Genomic DNA, 20,156 nt, shown 5'->3' on the forward strand with positions numbered 1-20,156 from the left:
ACGAATTAGTATGTTAATGTACTAATTAATTAAAACAAATGAAGTTTAAAAAAAAAAATATATAAAAATGATTTTCACTAGAAACTAGTGATCACTAAAACAACAGAAAAAGAAATTACCTCCACCATATACCAAGCAAAAGCCATTTACTTACCAAATGTGAACAATGACTAAAATCAACTTTGAGAGTACAGAATGCGATTGTGTACATTGTGCGGCCAAATGTATTTGAATTAAAAAATAAATCCCTAACTAACAATTGCAAGACTAGCTAACTGGAAAGAAAGAAAAAGCATTCCATTCATGACCCTGGTAGACAAGTGAGCTCACCGAGAATGAACAGGATAGAACATGCCATCCAATTAAGCACAGGCCAGGCCAGCCAGACAAAGTAAGGGAAATACCTCGTACTTAAGTCTCAGACAGACTAGTCAGCTCAGCTTTAGTGCGGGGAAAAAAAACAGCAAACAGGTGCCACTAACACCTTAGTTATAACAGCCAGCTCAGCTTTACAGGAAAAAGAAAAGTAAACACCTGCTGGAAGCACATCAGGCATCTCCAGAGCTGATGAAACATGAAACTGAAATTGGATGCAAGTTACTCAGTGCTTTAAGGAAAGAAATGACATAATTAAGAGTAACTTACAGAACGCAATTAAACAAAATTAACGTAACAGCATAAAATGCAAATGTGATAATAAAATAACTTTAACAGCACATAAGCAAAATGATAGGAAAGGACCAGGATACAAAAAATAAAGGTTGAATGCGATGTGGGATCAGTGGTAAACAACAAAAAAAATGTTTGATTTAAGCACTAAAAATGTACGTATCATGCAGGTAACCAGGAAAGTTTCTGCTGGGGACGTTGCTGGGTTAATTAAAGGAAAGAATTGTGGACTGGGATTTGGGAAATCACTTACGCCGGCAAAGATTGCTGACCCATGTGCATCTACTGACAGTCAAGAGTTGAGAGGAAGACTGCATCTGCCTCTTCCACAGCCGTCCAAGTGGTCCTTCAATAACCTGTGAGATTTGATGATTCCTATGATGCACAATTAAAATTTAAAAAAAAAGAAAAAAAGATGAAAGAAATGTTTTTTTGTTGGCGATAGTGGTGAAAGCTGATGTATTGCATCATTATGCATAATGGAAATAAAAGAGTCAATATTTTACGTGACATTACTTTGCTAAGAGGTTATGACTATGACTATATAACATATTTTTTATCTCATTTAATTAGACGGTGACTATCTTACAAGTCCACTGCAACCGTTCCACAATACAATTTATCTCAGCAACATCTTATGAGAAAACAATAATTCAAAAGTGATTTTCTGTCATCTAGCACTGCAGCTTCCTGCTGCTGCAGATTAGCTGGACTATTAATATGCTATGTTAAATTCCTTTCACACTAGCAGTTCTAGTAACTATATGTTAGAATGTATCGTATTAAGAATAAAAGCAGCTGTCTGCACTGGAATGGGATTATGTGGCTTGGGCCTAACTCAGTTCTCTACTGTAAGATGGACGGGTCACACGAAATTAACTTGTTTTATGTTGAAACATTTCCTTCCTTTGTTATAGCAAACATACTTTTTTTTTTTAGATATTTATCAGGTTTTCTGTTTTTCCTCCTAAAACATATGTATGTTAGGTTAGCTGTCAATTAGAAAAACATTCCTGTTTAAGTTTTTTGCACAAGTTGGCCCTCCAATAGATTGATGCTCCATTCTCGTGCTTCTTTGACTCCTGTAATACTGAATACATTTGATAAGTTCTGAGAATACAGTATTATATAAGTTATGTTTTACTCTTATTGATATGCGTCTTCATTTTTCTAGTTATGTTCCAGAGAAAGATTTTTAAAGAGTTTAATAAAAATGATACCATAAAATTATATTTCATAAAAAGAGCAGTAAAAAAAAAAAAAAATATAAAGGTTTTCACATTTGAATGAGGACAAAATAAAATGAATGAGAAATCAAAATGCACAAAGGCTATCAAACATCCTGTTGAAACTCCACCTTGCTTTAAGTTTTTTATAAACTGTCCAGAAGAAACATAAATAGGCCATGTTTAGTAATGTAATATAAATGTATTAATTGTGTTCTGGGGTTAGGGCTGCTGCATGCTGGTAAACAAATGATGCTTTTGCTCCTACCCTTAGGTTCTGAAACATTACCCATCAGATGATTTGTTTGCCTCAATTTCTGATATACTGTAACACAGAGGGGTTTTTAACTGGGAAACGATGAAAAAAAGATTGAAAAGTAAAATTATTATAATACAGGTGAAAATGCAGCATGATTTTCATGTTTATACATTATTGTTTAAATCTGTGGTAATGGAGTTAACCAGCTTTCTGACAATGTAAAGTGAAAATGAATTCCCAAAACAGGTTATTTGTGGTTTACAATAATAAGCGAAGGTCTGTTAATCTATACTAACTTCATCTGACATATAATTTGATCTTCATCCAAATTCTAAAAATTCATAATTTCTTTAAATATATTGCATAATTAGTACAGTGGATCGCACTGCTGCCTTATGGTTCCAGCATCATGTCATATCATCAGTCATTATGTTTGTGTTGTGGAGTTTGCTCACATTCCCTGTGTCTGGAGGGGTTTTAATTTGGGTACCCTAGTGATTCCACATTAGCCTTGTAGGTGTGCGAGTTTGTGTCTGACAAAGCTCTGCAATGTACTGCTGCTGCTGCCCCATCCAGGTTTGATTCCTCTCTTGTATCTCTGCCCTAATCATAAGAATTAAGCATTGAAACTGCACAGTAGCTTAAGAAAAAAAAAAAAAAAATAAAGGCATAAAAACATTCAAATGTCCCTAGATCCTGAAAATATTGCCTCTAAGTGAAGATCCCATTATATATTTTAGGCCAAACTAATCCAAGAGTTGTATGGATTTGCATAATTCGAAAAGGGTTCATCATTTTTTTGTTCAAACTTTTTACAAACTGTACAACTGAGGTTTAACTGTTTGTTCCAAAGGGACCCTACACAAAATACAACACCTCTAATAGTCACTAGACGATGCAATTAAAATAATCCCATCTTAATTACAACGCTCTGCTACCACTTATGTGAATCTTCACTCTTTCATTTTGTGTGTTTATTGTACTCAGCTTCAATATCAATTGAGGTGTGTGAAAGGAAGTATACAGATGTCTATTTTTCTGTAGTGCATTGTGTGTTAAAAAGGATAAGAAACATTTCTCTGTCAAAATTAACTGCTGAAACAAAAAGTAGATTGGAGGTTTCTTCCTTTTCAATAATTCAAACAACCTAGTTGTCTTTTTCTATCATCACACTATTCCTCACAGTAACACAACCTGCATTTCTAGAAGATTTCCATCACTCAGAAGTAGGTTGATGTGAACTCTTCCATAACAGACAGTTTAGCTCTGAGGAAACTGCAGATGCATATATTATGCTAAATTATTAGCAAGCTGTTTTCTACACTTTTGTTTAATTCTGTCTTGAACTACACATGCCTTTGACCAACGTGCAATTGACGCAGCTGTCTGTATCTTCAGTGCACCTTTAGCTTTTGACCAAAGAGAACTTACAATAACCTTTGCTATTATGATGCCAGGATTACCAAATCAATATAATGTTGAGTTTAAGAGAGCAAATATGCATACAACTTTAAAAACTGGATTCATATCAGTTTTAGGCAAGTAATAAATACTATAATAATGTAAACAGTTACAAAGGTTTGATTTACATAATCAGTTGTGGGACTGTGTTATAATCAGCAGCAATAACTTAAAAGCAATTCTCTTCTGTATGGTTTTCAGTGTCTTTCATTGTACTGATAGACTCTTGCTTGACTGCATTGCCAACACTGCTTTATTTCATGACAGAGTGCATTTCTTTGTGCACAGCTTTCCCACTACAACAATTCAATGGAGCTAAGGTCCGGACTTTAACTTGGCTATTCAAAAACCTTCACTCTTTTCTTTTTTCAACCATTCAGCTATACATGTACAAGTGTACTTAAGCTCACTGCCACGTTGCATGGTTAAATTTAACACAAAATTTTGTTCTTAGACAGATGACCTCATATTTTCCTATAGAATCTATATTCACAGGTATGTACACACACACACACACGCACACACAGTAGGAGACGGCCAGCAGTTCAACCTGGCTGGGACGGCCCTGTAATGGAAGGATGGGGGAAGGCAGCTGCTTTGCGCCATTGCCTCCCCAGGATGCTAGTTGGCAACTTCCCTGCAGCACAGCGTACCCCAGATCCTCGCAGGGCACCATGGGATCTGGAGTTCGGCTTCATTCGGCTAATTTGCACTTTGAGCTACTGTTTGTATGAAACTGTGCTATATAAATAAATGTTGTTGTTGTTCACAGCCCTGCTGGATGCTGTAGGTACCGCCAGGAGACGCTGCAGGGAGACTGGGGAGTCCCAACTGTATACATAGCCCGGAACTTCTACTAAGTCACAAGGACGGGAGGAACTTCTACTAAGTCACAAGGACGGGAGCCCCCCCCAGTACTTCCGGGCTGAAGACAAAGCCAATTCTCCATCTGACCCGAAAGTGCTAGGAAGTCACATGGGTGGAAGGACAGAAGCACTTCCGGGTCAAGGACTATTTAAAGGACTGCTGGAGACCCAGCAAGTGAGCCAGAGTTGGGTGGTAGTTGACAGAGCTTGCTGGGAGGTGTGGAGGAGATTATGGTGTTAATTTATTGCGTTTATGTTGGCTGTAGTGCTTAAAAGGCACTGTGAAGAAGAAGAAAATGAAAACACTTTTTGGTACTTTTAACAAAATTATGTTAACATTTAAATGGCAAAAACAATTTATTTACAAAACATACTTCATATGTACAAGATGATTTACAGGAATGCCTCAACCTGTTCACCATCATGTTCAACACATGTACCATATGTGGCACAAAAAATTGTCCACAAAAATTGAATAGATACATAACAGTACCATTAGTGTTAAAATAATTTTGAGTCACCCAATATATATAAAAATTCTAAGGTCTGTTCATCTGTCACATGATTACTCACAAACTACTAGGGCTAGAACCTTGATTTTGTTGTTAAATCAAAATCTTTTGACCTAATTTATGCTGGTGAATCAAGAAATTTGAGGTGATTTGGTAAAGTAATTGAGAAAGTGTCAAGACAGAAACAGAATGAAGAGATGTGATATTTTTGCTGAGCATGAAGCAAATTGCAGAAGCCAATTACATAATAGATAGAAGAAGAATGATGGCCGTGGCCTCTGCTGAGCATCTGATGTACGACATACTGAAGGAACTCACAAACTACTGCAACTAGAACCTTATCTTACTTGAAAGCTTATGACCTTATGGGTTCTGGGAAGACAAAAGATTTGAGGTTGTGGCAAACTCAGAAAAGTAAAGTGATCAAAAAAGTGACATGACAGAAAGGAAAGTAGAGCCATCTGCTCAGGATCTTACTGGTGGGCAGAAACATTTATTGTAATAAAAGCTTGATCTACATGTGATTATCTACCAATAATCTCTCAGGACACTCTACATAATCTTCTAAAATCATAATCAAGTGAATGTATGGTGTTTATTGATCTTCAAGCATGTTGAAGTACTCTGTAATAGGAAGAAGGAAAAAGAAGAGTAGTCACATCTTCTGAGTGTTAGGCACATTACGCAAGGCGCTTAATACAGGATACAAAATGCAAGAATGAAAACAAGACAAAATGAATGCCCACAAATATGCACTACTTTAGAAAGTTACAGCACCTGTGTGACCACTGTGAAGCTGTATTTTCACATGATAAAAATGAAACATCGTCTTGCTAAAATGGAAAAATTTAGCTTCCTCTATATGAATCACTTTTATTTGAGGGCTGGTGGTCCTTATGTTTTCCAGTACTTGTATAAAAGAGTCAATGTGGACTCAGTGACTACAAGAGTTTAAGGTTCTGTGGCTACATAACAACAACAAATTATTTCTCCACCCCTACCGTGGCTGACGGTTAAAACGGGATCCCTACGGTGAAAGCAATGCGGCCATGATCTTTTTGGAGAAATGAGGTTTTATTGGCTATCATTCCTCAAATATCATGCACACGACCACCCTCTCCTCAATTTCCCTTTCCAATCCTGCCCACCAAAAACGACACCGGTCTATCACTTTCATTTTTTTACATTTCCTAAGTGTTCCCCGTGTACCTTGTCCAGTAGGGTACTATGTCACAATGCTGGAATTACCATTCTCGGCCCCCAGTGTACAGAATTGTTCTCTCCAGTGAGCTCTGCTCTGAAGATAAGGTTTCAATTCATCCCCACTCACTAGTTTGGATGTGTAAGTTTTTAACACAACACCTGTTGGACACGACAGAAACCAGCTAAACTTAGAATAGTACACTTCCTACGAAATTACAGGCATGGCATCCCCAGTATCAATTTTCATCTTGATTCTTACAACTTGTAACAGATCATCACAGGGTTTTACGTACTCACTGTCCATCACAAACAGTTCATGAACCACAGGCAACCATCCTTTATGCTCATTTGTCATGCATTCCTTAATGTGTTGCTTCCTTGAAAGAAACGTGCAGGGAGTACCCTTTGAAGTAACGTAGCTCCCCACATTCGTGTTTACTGCTGTCCCGGGAAAAGCATGCGATTGATGATTAGCCCTACGTGCAACGTTCATACCGATCACAGCCATGTTATTTATATCACAGAAATCCATCGAGCCCTCCGATTCCTCCTCCAGAGAGTCTAGCAGGCCTTAGCAATGACGTTACTCCACCTTTGCTCTCACACCATCCAAATTCCATTCACAAATATTTGGAAATGATGCTTCCCATTCACCAAATGGAATGCTTCGGCAAGCCATAGCCAAATGTCCCCTTTCCCACACTCATTACACTAAAAATCCTTGAACCGGCACATATTAATAAAGTATCTATTAGGTTTATAGTCAATCCCTAAACAATGGATGCACCTTTCCATCATTTTTCACCTGGCAACAAAACTGCCAGTATTAAATGGCTTTACCGGCTGAAATTGTTTCAGGCTGGCAATGGTGCACTCATAATTTTCACAAATATCCATCGTCTTGTCCCGGGTTAACACTTCTCCATAAGCATCTTTTAGCAACCGGTCTTGCAGTTCCCTATTAGCCAACCAACAGATTAGCTGGGCTCTCAGCGGTTCTCCTAAGGTTGCACCAAACTTGGCATGTTCCACCACCTTTCTAGATGATTGTCGCAAATTTGCATCAAACTGCTTCCAGGCTAAATGCAGCCGAGGTGGCACATGTATCCCACTAATGCCGGTCGGTGCGTATTCAATACGTTCTAAGGATTGTATTGAAAGCGCTGCTCATCCCATCTAGCGGTCATAGTGGAAACTACGACCGCCTGATGAAAGCGAAATGTTTGCGTTGCCGTGCACACGGATTTTGGCTGCTTATTTCGAGAAATTTTCAACATTTCAGGTAAATTGTGCCAAGACAAAAATACATTTAAGCTTACTGTTTGCTTCTTTTGCTGATATTCCAGAATAGACTACATGTGACGAAAATTTCGGAAGTTATACGCCATTTTCGCTATATTCGGCTGCATATGAATAATATTGTATTTAGGTGCAATATCATAGAAACTCGAATTCCTGCGCATAGATTTCACATGCTTTGCATTTTGATCCTAGTTAATTTCTAGAATTAATGTAGTACTAGGGTGTTGTACCGTGTTAGCCATTATGAATGTAGAGAAGAGCCAAGCAAAATGACACCTTTTATTGGCTAACTAAAAAGATTACAATATGCAAGCTTTCGAGGCAACTCAGGCAGCCTGAAGATGGGGCCAGAGTTGCCTTGAAAGCTTGCATATTGTAATCTTTTTAGTTAGCCAATAAAAGGTGTCATTTTGTTTGGCTCTTCTCTAGAATTAATGTAAAAATAGCATACTGGGATAGAAATGCGATTTCTGCCCTTTATTTTGAGGCAGAACCAGAAGAACACATCAACTTTCTACGGGAAGCGAGCTGGTGGACTTCAGATCAGGGTTCCACCAGTTGAAAGTGGCGACAGCTGTCTCAGTGATAGTGAGGATAGAAATGAAGACTACAGACCTACACCATTATCACCAGGTGATGTTTCTGGAGATGAAAGCAGCAGTAATGAGAGTACGGACAATGAAAGCAGCAGTGATGGACTCTGACAGCAACCATGATGAACCTGCTAGCACCAGTGCTACTTGTGCTAGAAGGTGACCAGCTGCTACTGCAAGGAGAACACAGCAAAAGGTAGCGTGGAAGACAGTGCAACAACAGAACTCTGCAAAAGACATTCCAATTTGGCACGCTGCTCTTCCGGATGTTGATGAAATCAGACTGCCCATTCAGTATTTCCAGGACTTTTCTGGCGCCGATCTTTTGGATACTATTGCAGAACAAAGTAATCTGTATTGCATGTAAAAAAAAAATCCAAATTGTGCCCTCAAATTGGATCGAAATGAATTGGAGCAGTTTATTGGCACTGTAATGTACATGAGTGTTGTACATTTACCAAAGTCAAGAATGTACTGGTCCAGTAAATGTCCAGTAGTGCAGGTGGCTGATGTGATATCCCGAGACAGATGGGAACAAATTAAAAAATTCATTCATTTCAATGATAACAGCAACATGCTAGTCAACAATGATAGAAATTACGATAAGCTTTTCAAAATGTCAGGGTCTCCCACAAGATCAAATGTTGTCTGTTGATGAGCAAATGGTGCCATTCAAAGGTAGATCTAGTCTAAAGCAATACATCCACAAGAAGCCTTACAAATGGGAATACAAAATAATTGTGCTTTGTGATACAAAAGGCCTGGTGCATTCATTTGACATATTTCTCCTCGTGTGACTTTTTGTTAATTTCATGACATTCTACTGATTTTTAGAAAATTTTTGTAATTTGGATGGTTGACTGGAGGAACTGATCAACAGCGGCATCAAAAAAATAATCTACATACCCGAGAGTGGAAAATTTGTTTAATTACTATTATACCCAATTATGCCTAATGTCGCTAATTTGCATCATAGCTACATTTATATCTATTTTATGTGCTATATTCAAACTAACAATCTCCACTTAATTTAGCATCTGCTTGACAGCAAAAACACTAATAATTTAATTTTCTTAATATCATTGTAAATAAATTGAGGCAACAAGGGTTAAAGCCTGCCAAAGACTGGAACAGAATTGCCCAAATCAAATCATATCATAATTATGACTGCATTCATTTGACCTTGTCCTGTAATACCCGTCGTTCCACCAGGTGGCGCATTAGGCAAAGTGATACATTGACTTGATTTTGCAGAGCCAGGGCTACTCTCTGTTATTACTCTGAACCAATCTGCAACAATGAGTGGGCCAAAGAAAAGAAAAGAAGACAGCGAGTGCCAAGTGTTTAATAAGGAATGGACAACTAAATACTTTTTCACTGAAGTCCGGTCAAAGGCCGTATGTCTTATTTGCCAAGAAACCGTTGCGGTTTTAAAAGAATACAACATCAGCCGTCACTTTTCCACCAAGCATGCTAATTACGCTAACAACCAGTCAACGCAAGAACGGGCGGCTACTGCTCAGAGGTTGGCAGCTAGTTTGCAGGCTCAGCGAAACACCTTTATCCGACAAAATGCCATCCAAGAATCAAGCACGAAGGTAAGTTATGTGCTGGCATTCAAATCAGCAAAGACCAACAAGCCTTTCTCAGAAGGGGAGTTACTCAAAGTGTGCATAGTAGAGACAGCAGGTATCTTGTGTCCTGAGAGCAAGAACACATTTTTAAAAATTAGCTTATCATGCAGGACAGTGACTCGCTGTGTTGAGCTAATTGACTAAGACTTAATGACAATTTTGAGATAACGGAGGAGTTTTTGGCCATGGAATCCCTAAAGGGGAAAACGTGGGGAGAGGACTTGTACAACAGTGTGTCGGGGGTCATCAAAAGGCACAAGGTACCTTGGAGTATACTTGCCAATGTTACCACAGATGGATCACCAAAATCTGACTGGAAAAAATGTCGGGTTGCTGAACAGAATCCTGGAGAGGGTAAAGGAGGACAACCCTGAGCAGGAGGTCATTTTCTTACACTGCCTAATCCACCAGGAAGCACTGTGTAAATCCGTATTGCAGCTTGACTACGTAGTGAAGCCAGTTGTAAAACTCGTTAACTTTATTTGAGCGAGGGGACGTCAGCATTAAGCTTCTTGAAGAAATTGATGCTGATCACCAGTACTTGCTTTACCACTCCAATGTCTGCTGGTTAAGTTTGGGGAAAGTATATCAACGAGTGTGGGAGCTCAAAGAGGAGATTATTTCATTTTTGGAGCTACTTCAGAAAGCAGATGATTTTCCTGAGCTGAGTGGCTTTGCGATTTAGCTTTTGCTGTGGACATGCAGTGGAACCTCGGGTCACGAACGTCTCGGAACACGTACAAATTGTGTTACGAGCAAAAAGTTTGCCAAACTTTTGCATCTGTTCACGACCACACACTCCGATAACAAACAAGCCAGTTTCCCTTCTGGTTCGTACGCGCCGATGATTTCCGCATGTGTTCAGTATCTCCCTGCACATTGTTCTCGGTCAGACGTGGGTGCATGCAAGGTTAGTTTTTGTATAAATTAACGATGTTTCAAATTTTCATTTTTTTCCTCTGTGCTCGTTAAAAAAAAAAAAAAAGTGTTTACAGTGCGCGGTTCGTAAGGCTGTAGCATAAACTCTTGCAATGTTAGTCTTCTCTGTTCACGGTTTTTCACAGTGGTTCGTAAGGCTGTAGCGTGAATTCTTGCAATGTTAGTTTTCTCTGTTCAAAGTTTTCTCATTGTTATCCAATGATTTTACATTTAGTTTACTATTACACGGTGCATTCTATGATAATTACCTATTTTTGTGCTTAAAAACCTTTAAAAATATATTTAAATACAGTTCATATGGTCTGGAACGGATTAATTGCATTTACGTACAAACCTATGGGGGAAATTAGTTTGGGTCACGACCAAATCGGGTTGCGACCAGAGTTTTGGAACGAATTACGGTCGTGACCCGAGGTTCCACTGTACTGACAGACATGAATGAGCTGAATGTGAAGCTACAAGGGAAAGACCAGTTTGTGCATGAAATGTACACAAACGTCAGAGCCTTCAAAACCAAGCTAGCTTTACTCTCAAAGCAAATGTCAAATTCCTCATTCGTTGATTTCCCCACAATGGCAACGCTGAAAGAGGCCCCTCGACTTGTGAAAAAATACAGGAAATCACTGGACGACCTGCATGGAGAATTCTGCCATCAGTTCTCTGATTTTGGAAAAATTTAGAACTCACTTCAGCTGGTGTCATGTCCTTTCACACAAGAACATGAAACGGAGCCACAAGAGTTGCAGTTGGAACAGACTGATCTCCAATGTGACACCATCTTAAAAGGAGAAGTTCAACTCTCTTAAACTAGATGAGTTTTCTTCTTTATTAAGCGCAGCCAAATTTCCAAACATCCAGAAGATGGCACAGAGGATGCTAGTGTTGTTTGGCTCTACGTATGTGTGTGAAGAGACTTTTAGTGTGATGAACACCAACAAAGCACTCCACAGATCCCAGATGAGTGATGAACATCTTAGATCAGGGGGGTATTTTTCGTACGTGGATTACTCGTTTAGCCGGATGTAATAGTTGACGATTTGGCCTGATCCTGGATCTGTCAGTTTTTTGAAACTCTTGCTGGATGTGTTGTCATAGCAGCACATCCAAAATCCTCAAACCTGCTCAGAGCATGTTTGTTCTATGTAAACAAGGATTAGCTCACACACTTAATCAGTGCCCGTGCATGGAATTCATTCATAGCTTCGCCATTCATGAATGAGCGACCAATTGCTATCGGTACGCAAATTATAACAAGAGAATTTCATAGAGAGAGGGTTTTGCATGATCGGCAAGACCCTTTATTGTTCCCAGATGAAATTATTTTCGAAAGATACCGCTTTAGCCGGGTGGGAATATTGCACCTTAAAGATTTATTAGCACCTTATATTCGAAGTCAAACTCGGCAAAGTCAGTATGCACGGTTTTGAGGTTTTTGTGCAAGCGGCACTTTTTTTATATACTGTAGGCTATGCGGAAAATCTGTCTAAAAGTGCAGTTTGCCAGGCAATTCGTAAAGTCCGTTTGTCTCTGAAATATTTTTTTCGGGTTTTCATAGTGTTTCCTGGACACCTGCGTGTGCAGACAATAAAAGAGGTGTTTCATGCCATTGCAGGTTCACAGGCAAAAACACCCACACTTCCATAAAGAATCTCACGATCAGCCTAACATTCTCATTACCCAGGATTTCCAAATGTGATTGGGGCACATGGGACTGATCAGAGTGGAGTTTGATCAAACATCATTTGGAAAATGTACCTCTCCTCCTGATGAATAATCAGACACAGTGTCTTCAAATATTTGACCTCCGTCAATATCTCGTTGGTCAGACACAGGTTCTAGGGATATGACATTCACTGCAACTGACCCAACAAAAAAGAGGGCTATATGGAACATACCTATGGCACACATTGAGGGCAAATACATGCATTGACCATCCTTTACCCGAAATGAAGTGACCAGTGCATCCTGCCACTGGTTATGAGGAGGAGCTTCCCACTGGAATGCCCTCAGAAACAGGGCGATGGGCATTTTACTGGAGAGCCTACTCTTCCGCAGGGGTTAGGTCTGGAACGCGTGAACCTCCACCTGTTTTTTTCCTGTCTGCCTTCTAATTAGCTTTAAAATTAATGTTTTTTATATTATATATGATTCTTTATGTCAATAATTCTTTAAATAGTTATATACCAGTATTTACTAGTTTGAAGTATACAGTATTCTTGTACTTCACTTTAACCTGTTCCCATGTTCTCCTTGTGCTCACGTTTGATCTGGAATTATGACATATTAAATAATAATTGAACTGACACATAGGAAATGAAACTCTGCTTTCAGCAAGTTCAATGCACACGTGTTTAATCTGTCGGTCACTTTTTGCCAGCCGTCTTTTCTGGTTTGGGCTGCTTTTGCAGCGTTACCCCTTGTGCATATTAAATCTTGAAATTCTTCGAGTAACACACACGCACAGCTTGTGTGAAAAAAATACACCCGTTCTTTCGTCATTTTTGTTGCAGCCTATCAAAGACTTGCTGATCATGTTTTCTAGACTCAATATACATGGGTTTTTCACTCAGCGGATGATTAGATCTGGCTAGACTAATCTACTACACAGATGTGTTTGAAAAACCGACTTATCCAAGACGAGGCATCTGATCTCGGATGATTTAAGCGACGTACTGAAAATACCCCCCTGTTCTGAGAATTGCCACAACAAAACTAACACCAGACTTTGATGCACTGGCAAAAAAACGGTGATCAACAAAACTGTTCCCACTAAAAGTTAATGTAAATATTAACACTGTAATGCCTTTTTTATGTTTGATATGTATGCATCTACTGCTGACCCGGCCCGTCTGTCAAATCTTAAAAGTCAATGAGGCCCCTTAGTTAAAGCCACTATATGGCGTGAGACAGGTTCCGTACCTTGCCGTTTTCTGCTGTGAAAAACATAACGTTCAGCCACTATATTCAACTTTGGTTCAAAAATGTGCCTTCGGCATGGCGGTTAGCGGTTATGAACTCACTTCTTTTGTGGTTCGTGGCGCTACAACATCTTTCAGTAGCACAAAGTTCTTTGTCCAAATTACACTCAAGAACGGCACTTTTTCCCTTTCCTCGTCAATAGCATTTGCCAAAAAGAAATTTTCAAGCCTCTCCTCAAAGTCAAAAAAAAAAACTCTCCTTTAACTGCTTAAAACGCCACTGTGTGACGATGCGGGTTCGCAGCAAGCTCCCATCTCACTTCCCCGACACCGTCAGTAATGTCACCGATGAGCTTGGCAGTGAGGCACAACAAATGGAGTAAGGGGATGGTGCAAAAATGCCAAGTGCTTTTATTAAAACAACAATCAAAATCAATATTCAAATAGTGCAGTGATTTACATCATTAAATAAATAATCCATAAAAACAGTTTTAAAGTGGAGGTTAAAAAAATTCAATAAATAGAAAAACAATCCTTTTAAAACGACGACGAGGTTAAAACAACGCTGGAAGCAATCCTTTAAGAACGACGAGGCTTGTGTCTTTTTACCTGGCGGCTCCCCTGCTTCTCCAATCGGGCTTTGCAACAGGAGAGTCGCCATACCTGCAGCTGACCTTCTCCTACACAACTGATCTGGTGGCCTTCTGATCCCTGGCTCCAGTTCAGCTCACCTAGATCGAGACTTGGGCTCTCACCCAACAGCTCGGACACTCACGTTGGGGCTTCTCCTTCCAAGCCACCTGACTCCCGCTGCCTTCTCGGCCTTACACAGCCAGCCATCCTTCTGACGGTCACTCCAAAATGCGACCACTTCCAACCGCCCTAGGTGTTGGCCAAACACCCCTGCTAGGGCTCACTGTCCAACTGCCTACGAGCGCTCACTTGCTTGCTCTTGCTCACACCGGCTCTCTCTCCTCACTGCTTCCTGCAACCTCCCTTCTTCCTTTTCTTTCTCTTTCTTCTCCCCCTCCTAGCCGCCTCGCGCTTCTATTTATGACGGGGACAGGATTCACCTGTGGCAATCAGCGGCTCCCGGGAACAATTACGGATGCGGACGACTCCTCACCTGTGCACTTAAGGGAGACTCGCCTGCACCGCAGATCACCCAGGAACCATTTCAGCCACACATCACCACGTCCCCTCGCTAAGCCGCGAGTGCGGGGATTTATTTTAAAAATGGCCCTTTGACATGAGCTGTGGACCCGCTATACCACACACTGCTGCAGTAACAAGATTAGCCATTTTCACGTTTTCCTCCACAATTCTCAATCCTTGTCGCCAGTCTGTTGCGTCTCAGGTAAGTAACTCGATGCAGGGCAGCACTCATAAAGATTACCAGGAGTCTGGAGACATGTCCAATTGAAAACATGATCTTCAATATACAGTAAATAAGAACAGTCTGACGCAATCTAATTAACATAAAATAGATGTATTCCACCTGTATATGGATATACACAACCAAGATCTGGTATACAACTGGAATGAGCAATCCTTGTACTGCCAAAATAAAAGTTCATTTTAAAACAACAAAGAAATCCTATTTGACAGAACTGAAAAACTGTGCATTTCTGTTCAGAAATCACTGTGTCTTGTTTCTGCCAAACTAAATTTAACTCAGATTGATTATATTATGCCTATGCAGATAAACAGAATATTATTTCACATTTTATCTATAACACACACACACACAAAAAAAAAAAAGATGAAATTGCAACTGAAGAGTGCACAGCAGTCAGTTATTGAAAGAATTACAATCAAGGCAACAAGGCACACTGAAGACAATTTCCATTTTAAATGGTGTGGTTGCCGTGTGAGTGCACTCTAATACCTGAATACTTTAAAGTTGTGACTGTTAAGTAGAAGGCTCATTTTACAAAAACTGTGTTACTTCCAAATGAAAGGCACTCATATCTCTTGTGGTGATGAACATTTGTATTCTGTAGGGACAGCTTCCTCGAGCTCTTAAAGGATGAGCATTGCTTTCTTTATTATAAATCAGAAAACAATTTTCTTTTTTTCCGTTGCAAGATTTAAAATGCTAAATAGATTACCAGCTGGTGCACAGTCTTTTTGAATAATTTAGTGAATGATTCAATTTATGAGAAGCAAATGAGCAGTCTAAAGATTAATGTGGGCATCTTTGGTGAAGATCCAATACCTACTGGGCGTTTTTTAAATAAAAACTTCAAGGAAAAGTATTCGGAGTTTGTTGAAGAAATATCCCACACGTTTGTGCAAATATATAAATAGAAGAAAAAAACAAAAAAAAGAGGAATCCAAGTGCACAATCTAAAGTTCTGTATCAAGTGGAAAAGGATGAATAATAAAGACAAAGGATTAAGGAACTGCGTGGATTGAAAAATATTTCAAAACGAGAGAAAACATACGAGATTAACGAGTAAAACACAACAGGAATGTAAATAACTGTGGAAAAAAAAACAGAAGCGGCTAATTTTACTAATGAAGCTCTGTGATTCAAAGTATACTGTGTGACGGCTGTGCAGCAAAACATTGATTTTTTTTTTTTGGGAATGAAACCAATTATCTTATATAAAATTGAAGAGGGTGCAATATAAACTTTACACTAATATAATCATTTGTCAATTAAAAAAGAATCCACATAAACTAACAGTAAAAAAATGCCTCTTCTGCTTGAATCAAATAACCCCTTTGTATAGAGAACTTAAATACATGTACACAAAGAAAGAAAGGCATGATGATCACAGGCTTTGTATTCATGGGCTTCTCCTTGGAGCATTCACTTTTAATGCAACACTGTGTAATAATAAAAAGAAAAAAAAAATCTACATTTAAACTTTAATGAAAAAATGAACATGTTTGTAAAATGCTGGATCAAACAAGTAGTGTTCCGGTAAATGACAAAAAACAAATAATACTCAGCCTACACTAAATTTTATATTGAAGAAAATATCAAACTAGATTTTCTTCAGATTGGATGGCTTCTTCCTTGCTCGTCTTCTGGCATTCACAGATTGCTGTGGGGTTTTCAAAAAGTGACAATGGCTACTCTTAAATTCAGAATTGCACCATTTTTGTTAAACGATGTGTTAAAAGAAAATAAATACCATTACTTGAGGCTGAACAGAACAGCAGCAAAGTGTAAGAAATTAAAGTTTTTATGCTATTTCTTCACTTCTGATGCTAAAACTACTACAGCTCTGAATTTCCCCCATGGGATTAATAAAGTTCATCTAAACTAATCTAATCCATACAAAATGGAACCAAATGCTTAAAATCCACATCCAGGGATCTGCCTGTGGATATTAACTGTCACCCAAAAAACAGGATACCCAACAACAATCTCTAATCAAGAACATTAGTTTTCCAGTCCTAAGTTCAAAGAAAAACAGAAAGTCCCAAAACACACGAAAAAAAAAAGTATTGAAAAATGACTGGCAAAGAATAATTTTTACAGAGTTCAACCCTGAAAACAAAACCTGTTGCCAAAGAGTTGAATGTATTCCTTGTAGAAAACACACATTAATTAGCACAGTACAAAACTGCAGTGATCACTTAATGCAATGTTCACTCTCAGTCAGTTAAGTAAGCATCTATTTAGTAAAAAATTATCCATCAAAACATTACCTAATTACAGCTTTAAATTCTAAATCTGGCTGTGCTTAACTTTAAATTCCACTTTCTAAGGCTAATTTGGCTCTTGAATTCCTAACAAGTAAATGATATGAAAAGCAGTAAATCTCTTATTTTGTTTTTTGACTAAAAGGATATGAGTAACAAAAATATTTACCAAAATGTGATTATCATTTTTGCAATTTGAAAGACAGAAAATTAACTGGCCTCTCGTGGCATGGCAAACAAAGCCAATTATGGAAAATCTTTGCCTCATTCAGGAAATACAAAAAAGAAAGAAACAGTTATAAAAGATATGCAAATTATCTAGCTACAGATTTATGCATGTGTGGGTAACAGCTTTTTTTTAAATAAATAAAGTTTGGAAAAGCAATAAAGAGTAGCATTAAAAGCTGGAGATAGCCAAAATGACAGTAATACTACACTAAACTAGAAATACAAAACACAGAAGAGAATATTCATTTTGTATCTGGTAGATATTCAAAAGTATGTAAAAGTATTAAAAGCTTTTACAAGATTCACATGCAATAAAAATAGTTTCAATACTGGCAACCATAAGGTGACAAGCTTTTGCAAAACAGATGTAAAAGGATTAATACAGAAAACACTAAAAAAATGGCACTGGCAAAATACAAATGACTGGTAAAACAAGGAACCGTGTTAGTTGAACAAAGAAGTGCTCAGCTTAGGTTCAGCACAAAAGAATTTTAATACGTAGGATTCCGCTACCAAAATACCGACATCTACCTTTACAAAAATAAATGAATAAAAAAAAAAAAAAGTGCAAAAAATATGCTGAACGGGAAATAAAGAATACAGGATCACCGGGCTGCTTTATGTGAGATTTCAGAGCTCTTGGGCGCGACTAGAAGTGCACCACCGAAGTGCTCCTCTTCTCCAGATGTGTGCAGCACATCTGCATCGGCGCGCGGCAGCATCAGCGGGAACAAAGAAGCAGTACTCTTTTCGCACTACAGGTGAAACAAAAGGGGGCATCGGAGCAAAATGCAGTCATATGTGCAAGTGCAGCAGAATATCCTTTTACAAAGTCTAAGACTGCGCGTATTTTAATACACAAGAAATACCGCTGACATATGTCCAACCGGGATAAGAAAGCGTTTTCTGATCGTCTACAGCACTATTTTACTTTGCACGCCACTCTGTATATTGAGAGGACTTCCGTTGCTAGTTATAGGCTTTATAGAAGGAGATAATACGGGCTACAAATGCGCTACTCACCTGAACGACCAGCAGCGCTGACAAAGAGCAGCTCGTAAAACGGACAAACTTGGAAGTGGACAGTAATGCAGCACTGTAGAGTTACCTACTCGTGAACCATCTGTCTCTTCACGCTTACTGTTCAGTAAACAATGGGAGACAGCAGATGAGTTGTGAGTCCTAACTTCACCGAGGCGCAAAACAAAACCCGAGCAGCCCTCTAATCAACTTGTAGCTTCTGCGTTTCAAGCTGTTGCCTCACTCAACGTGTCAGCTTGCCACTTAACAACCGAAACGTAAAAAAAAAAAGAAGAACCTGCATATGAGACGCGGCACACGTCGAGCGAGCAATACTTACCGAACAAAAGCGACCGAGTACATATAAGTTTACAAAAGTGGCGAATGTCGCCTGGGAATCTTTGTCATTGTCATGATGCTTTTCAATTTTTCATTCAGCTTCTTCTTACTCCTTCTTTTTGGTCTACACACAATAATGAACCAAAGCAATGTAAACCCAAAATTCCAAGTCTCTCCCAACTTGGAGGCGGGTTGATATTATACATGAATAATTGACAACTCCTTAGAACCAATCATACTGAGGGAGAGCCTTCACGCAGGTATTTTTACCCAATCAAATCTCTGATCCTGAAAGCATATTCCGGAGCTAGTTTGAAACAATTGAGCCAATTAGATACAGCGATGGTGTTAAAGGCGGAGTTTTACACTGTAAAGGGTTATAACAGCAGACAGAGACGAATAATAAATGCAACGTAAGTGGAGGGATTACCAGTGAGTTCTGGGCATGGATTTGTTGCTCGTTTTAGTGATGGTTTCGACCCGATGGGTCAGTTGCAGTGTGCGATCAGCAAACAGTTATCTGGAGTTGATCCGATGAAAGTGCGTATTTACGACAAGACACTCGTTTACACTTAGTGCTGTTACATTTTGCACTTTAGCGGCTCATTAGGAATACATTTCATTGCACTGCGCCTCTCGGAAGTGGCGCGCGCCCTCTAAAGGTTACTGGTGTTAATTACTAATTTAACCACCTTACAGTCGGATTTTACGCAGTACGGTGGTTTAAAAGAGATTTAAAAGCGATCGTCTCTACACAAACTATAAAAACTGTTAGAATATTAACTAATTTCTTCTTGTTTCGGCTGCTCCCGTTAGGGGTTGCCACAGCGGATAATCGTATAATATTAACTAATATAAAATTTGTAATTCATAACCCCAATGTATATCGTCTGACAGGATTTACAATTAAGTAAAGAGTAATATTGTTTGCGATGAAAGTTTTATTATATTTAAAACAAGATAGTAAGGAACATCAAACTGAACTTGCAACAATACTTGTACAGGAGTTACGTAGTTGAGGACAATATATGTATTACTCTTATGTAACGCTCACTGTCTTTTAAAACAGTCAATTTTAAATGTATTACACATGTCTGAAAAATTAAACTCATCACAAATTGCTCTATTTGTGAATAGTTATTTTTATTTCCGTTCATAAACACAGTAAAACGTTTAATTAGAATGTTTTCATCAGGTCACATTTAAGTACAGAATTGAAAAAAGCAATTATAATATAACCAATTACACAATTTATTAATGTATAAAATATTGTGCTAAATCAATTTAACATTAAGTATTTACTTAATCTAATACTTTAAACATATAC

The 20,156-nt window shown here is 38.6% G+C and overlaps 1 protein-coding gene across 6 annotated transcripts in view; it reads right to left on the reverse strand.

Moving 5' to 3' along the window:
• Positions 1–18,997, reverse strand: part of LOC120541397 (kelch-like protein 25) — a 67,641-nt gene extending 48,644 nt beyond the window's left edge. For 2 of the 6 annotated variants that reach the window (XM_039772980.1, XM_039772982.1), the window contains exons 1-2: positions 18,831–18,997; positions 923–1,044 (exon numbers count right to left, since the gene is read on the reverse strand). In XM_039772980.1, the coding sequence (XP_039628914.1) occupies positions 923–1,044; positions 18,831–18,853 (145 nt within the window). In that variant the 5' untranslated portion in view covers positions 18,854–18,997. Of the gene's footprint in view, positions 1–922; positions 1,045–18,493; positions 18,638–18,830 lie in introns of those variants that run through there. The other 4 variants (XM_039772983.1, XM_039772985.1, XM_039772986.1 and 1 more) reach the window with 4 other exon arrangements.
• Positions 18,998–20,156: the final 1,159 nt, after the last annotated feature.

This window comes from Polypterus senegalus, chromosome 12, assembly GCF_016835505.1.
Source record: "Polypterus senegalus isolate Bchr_013 chromosome 12, ASM1683550v1, whole genome shotgun sequence".
Classification (NCBI taxonomy): Eukaryota; Metazoa; Chordata; class Cladistia; order Polypteriformes; family Polypteridae; genus Polypterus; species Polypterus senegalus.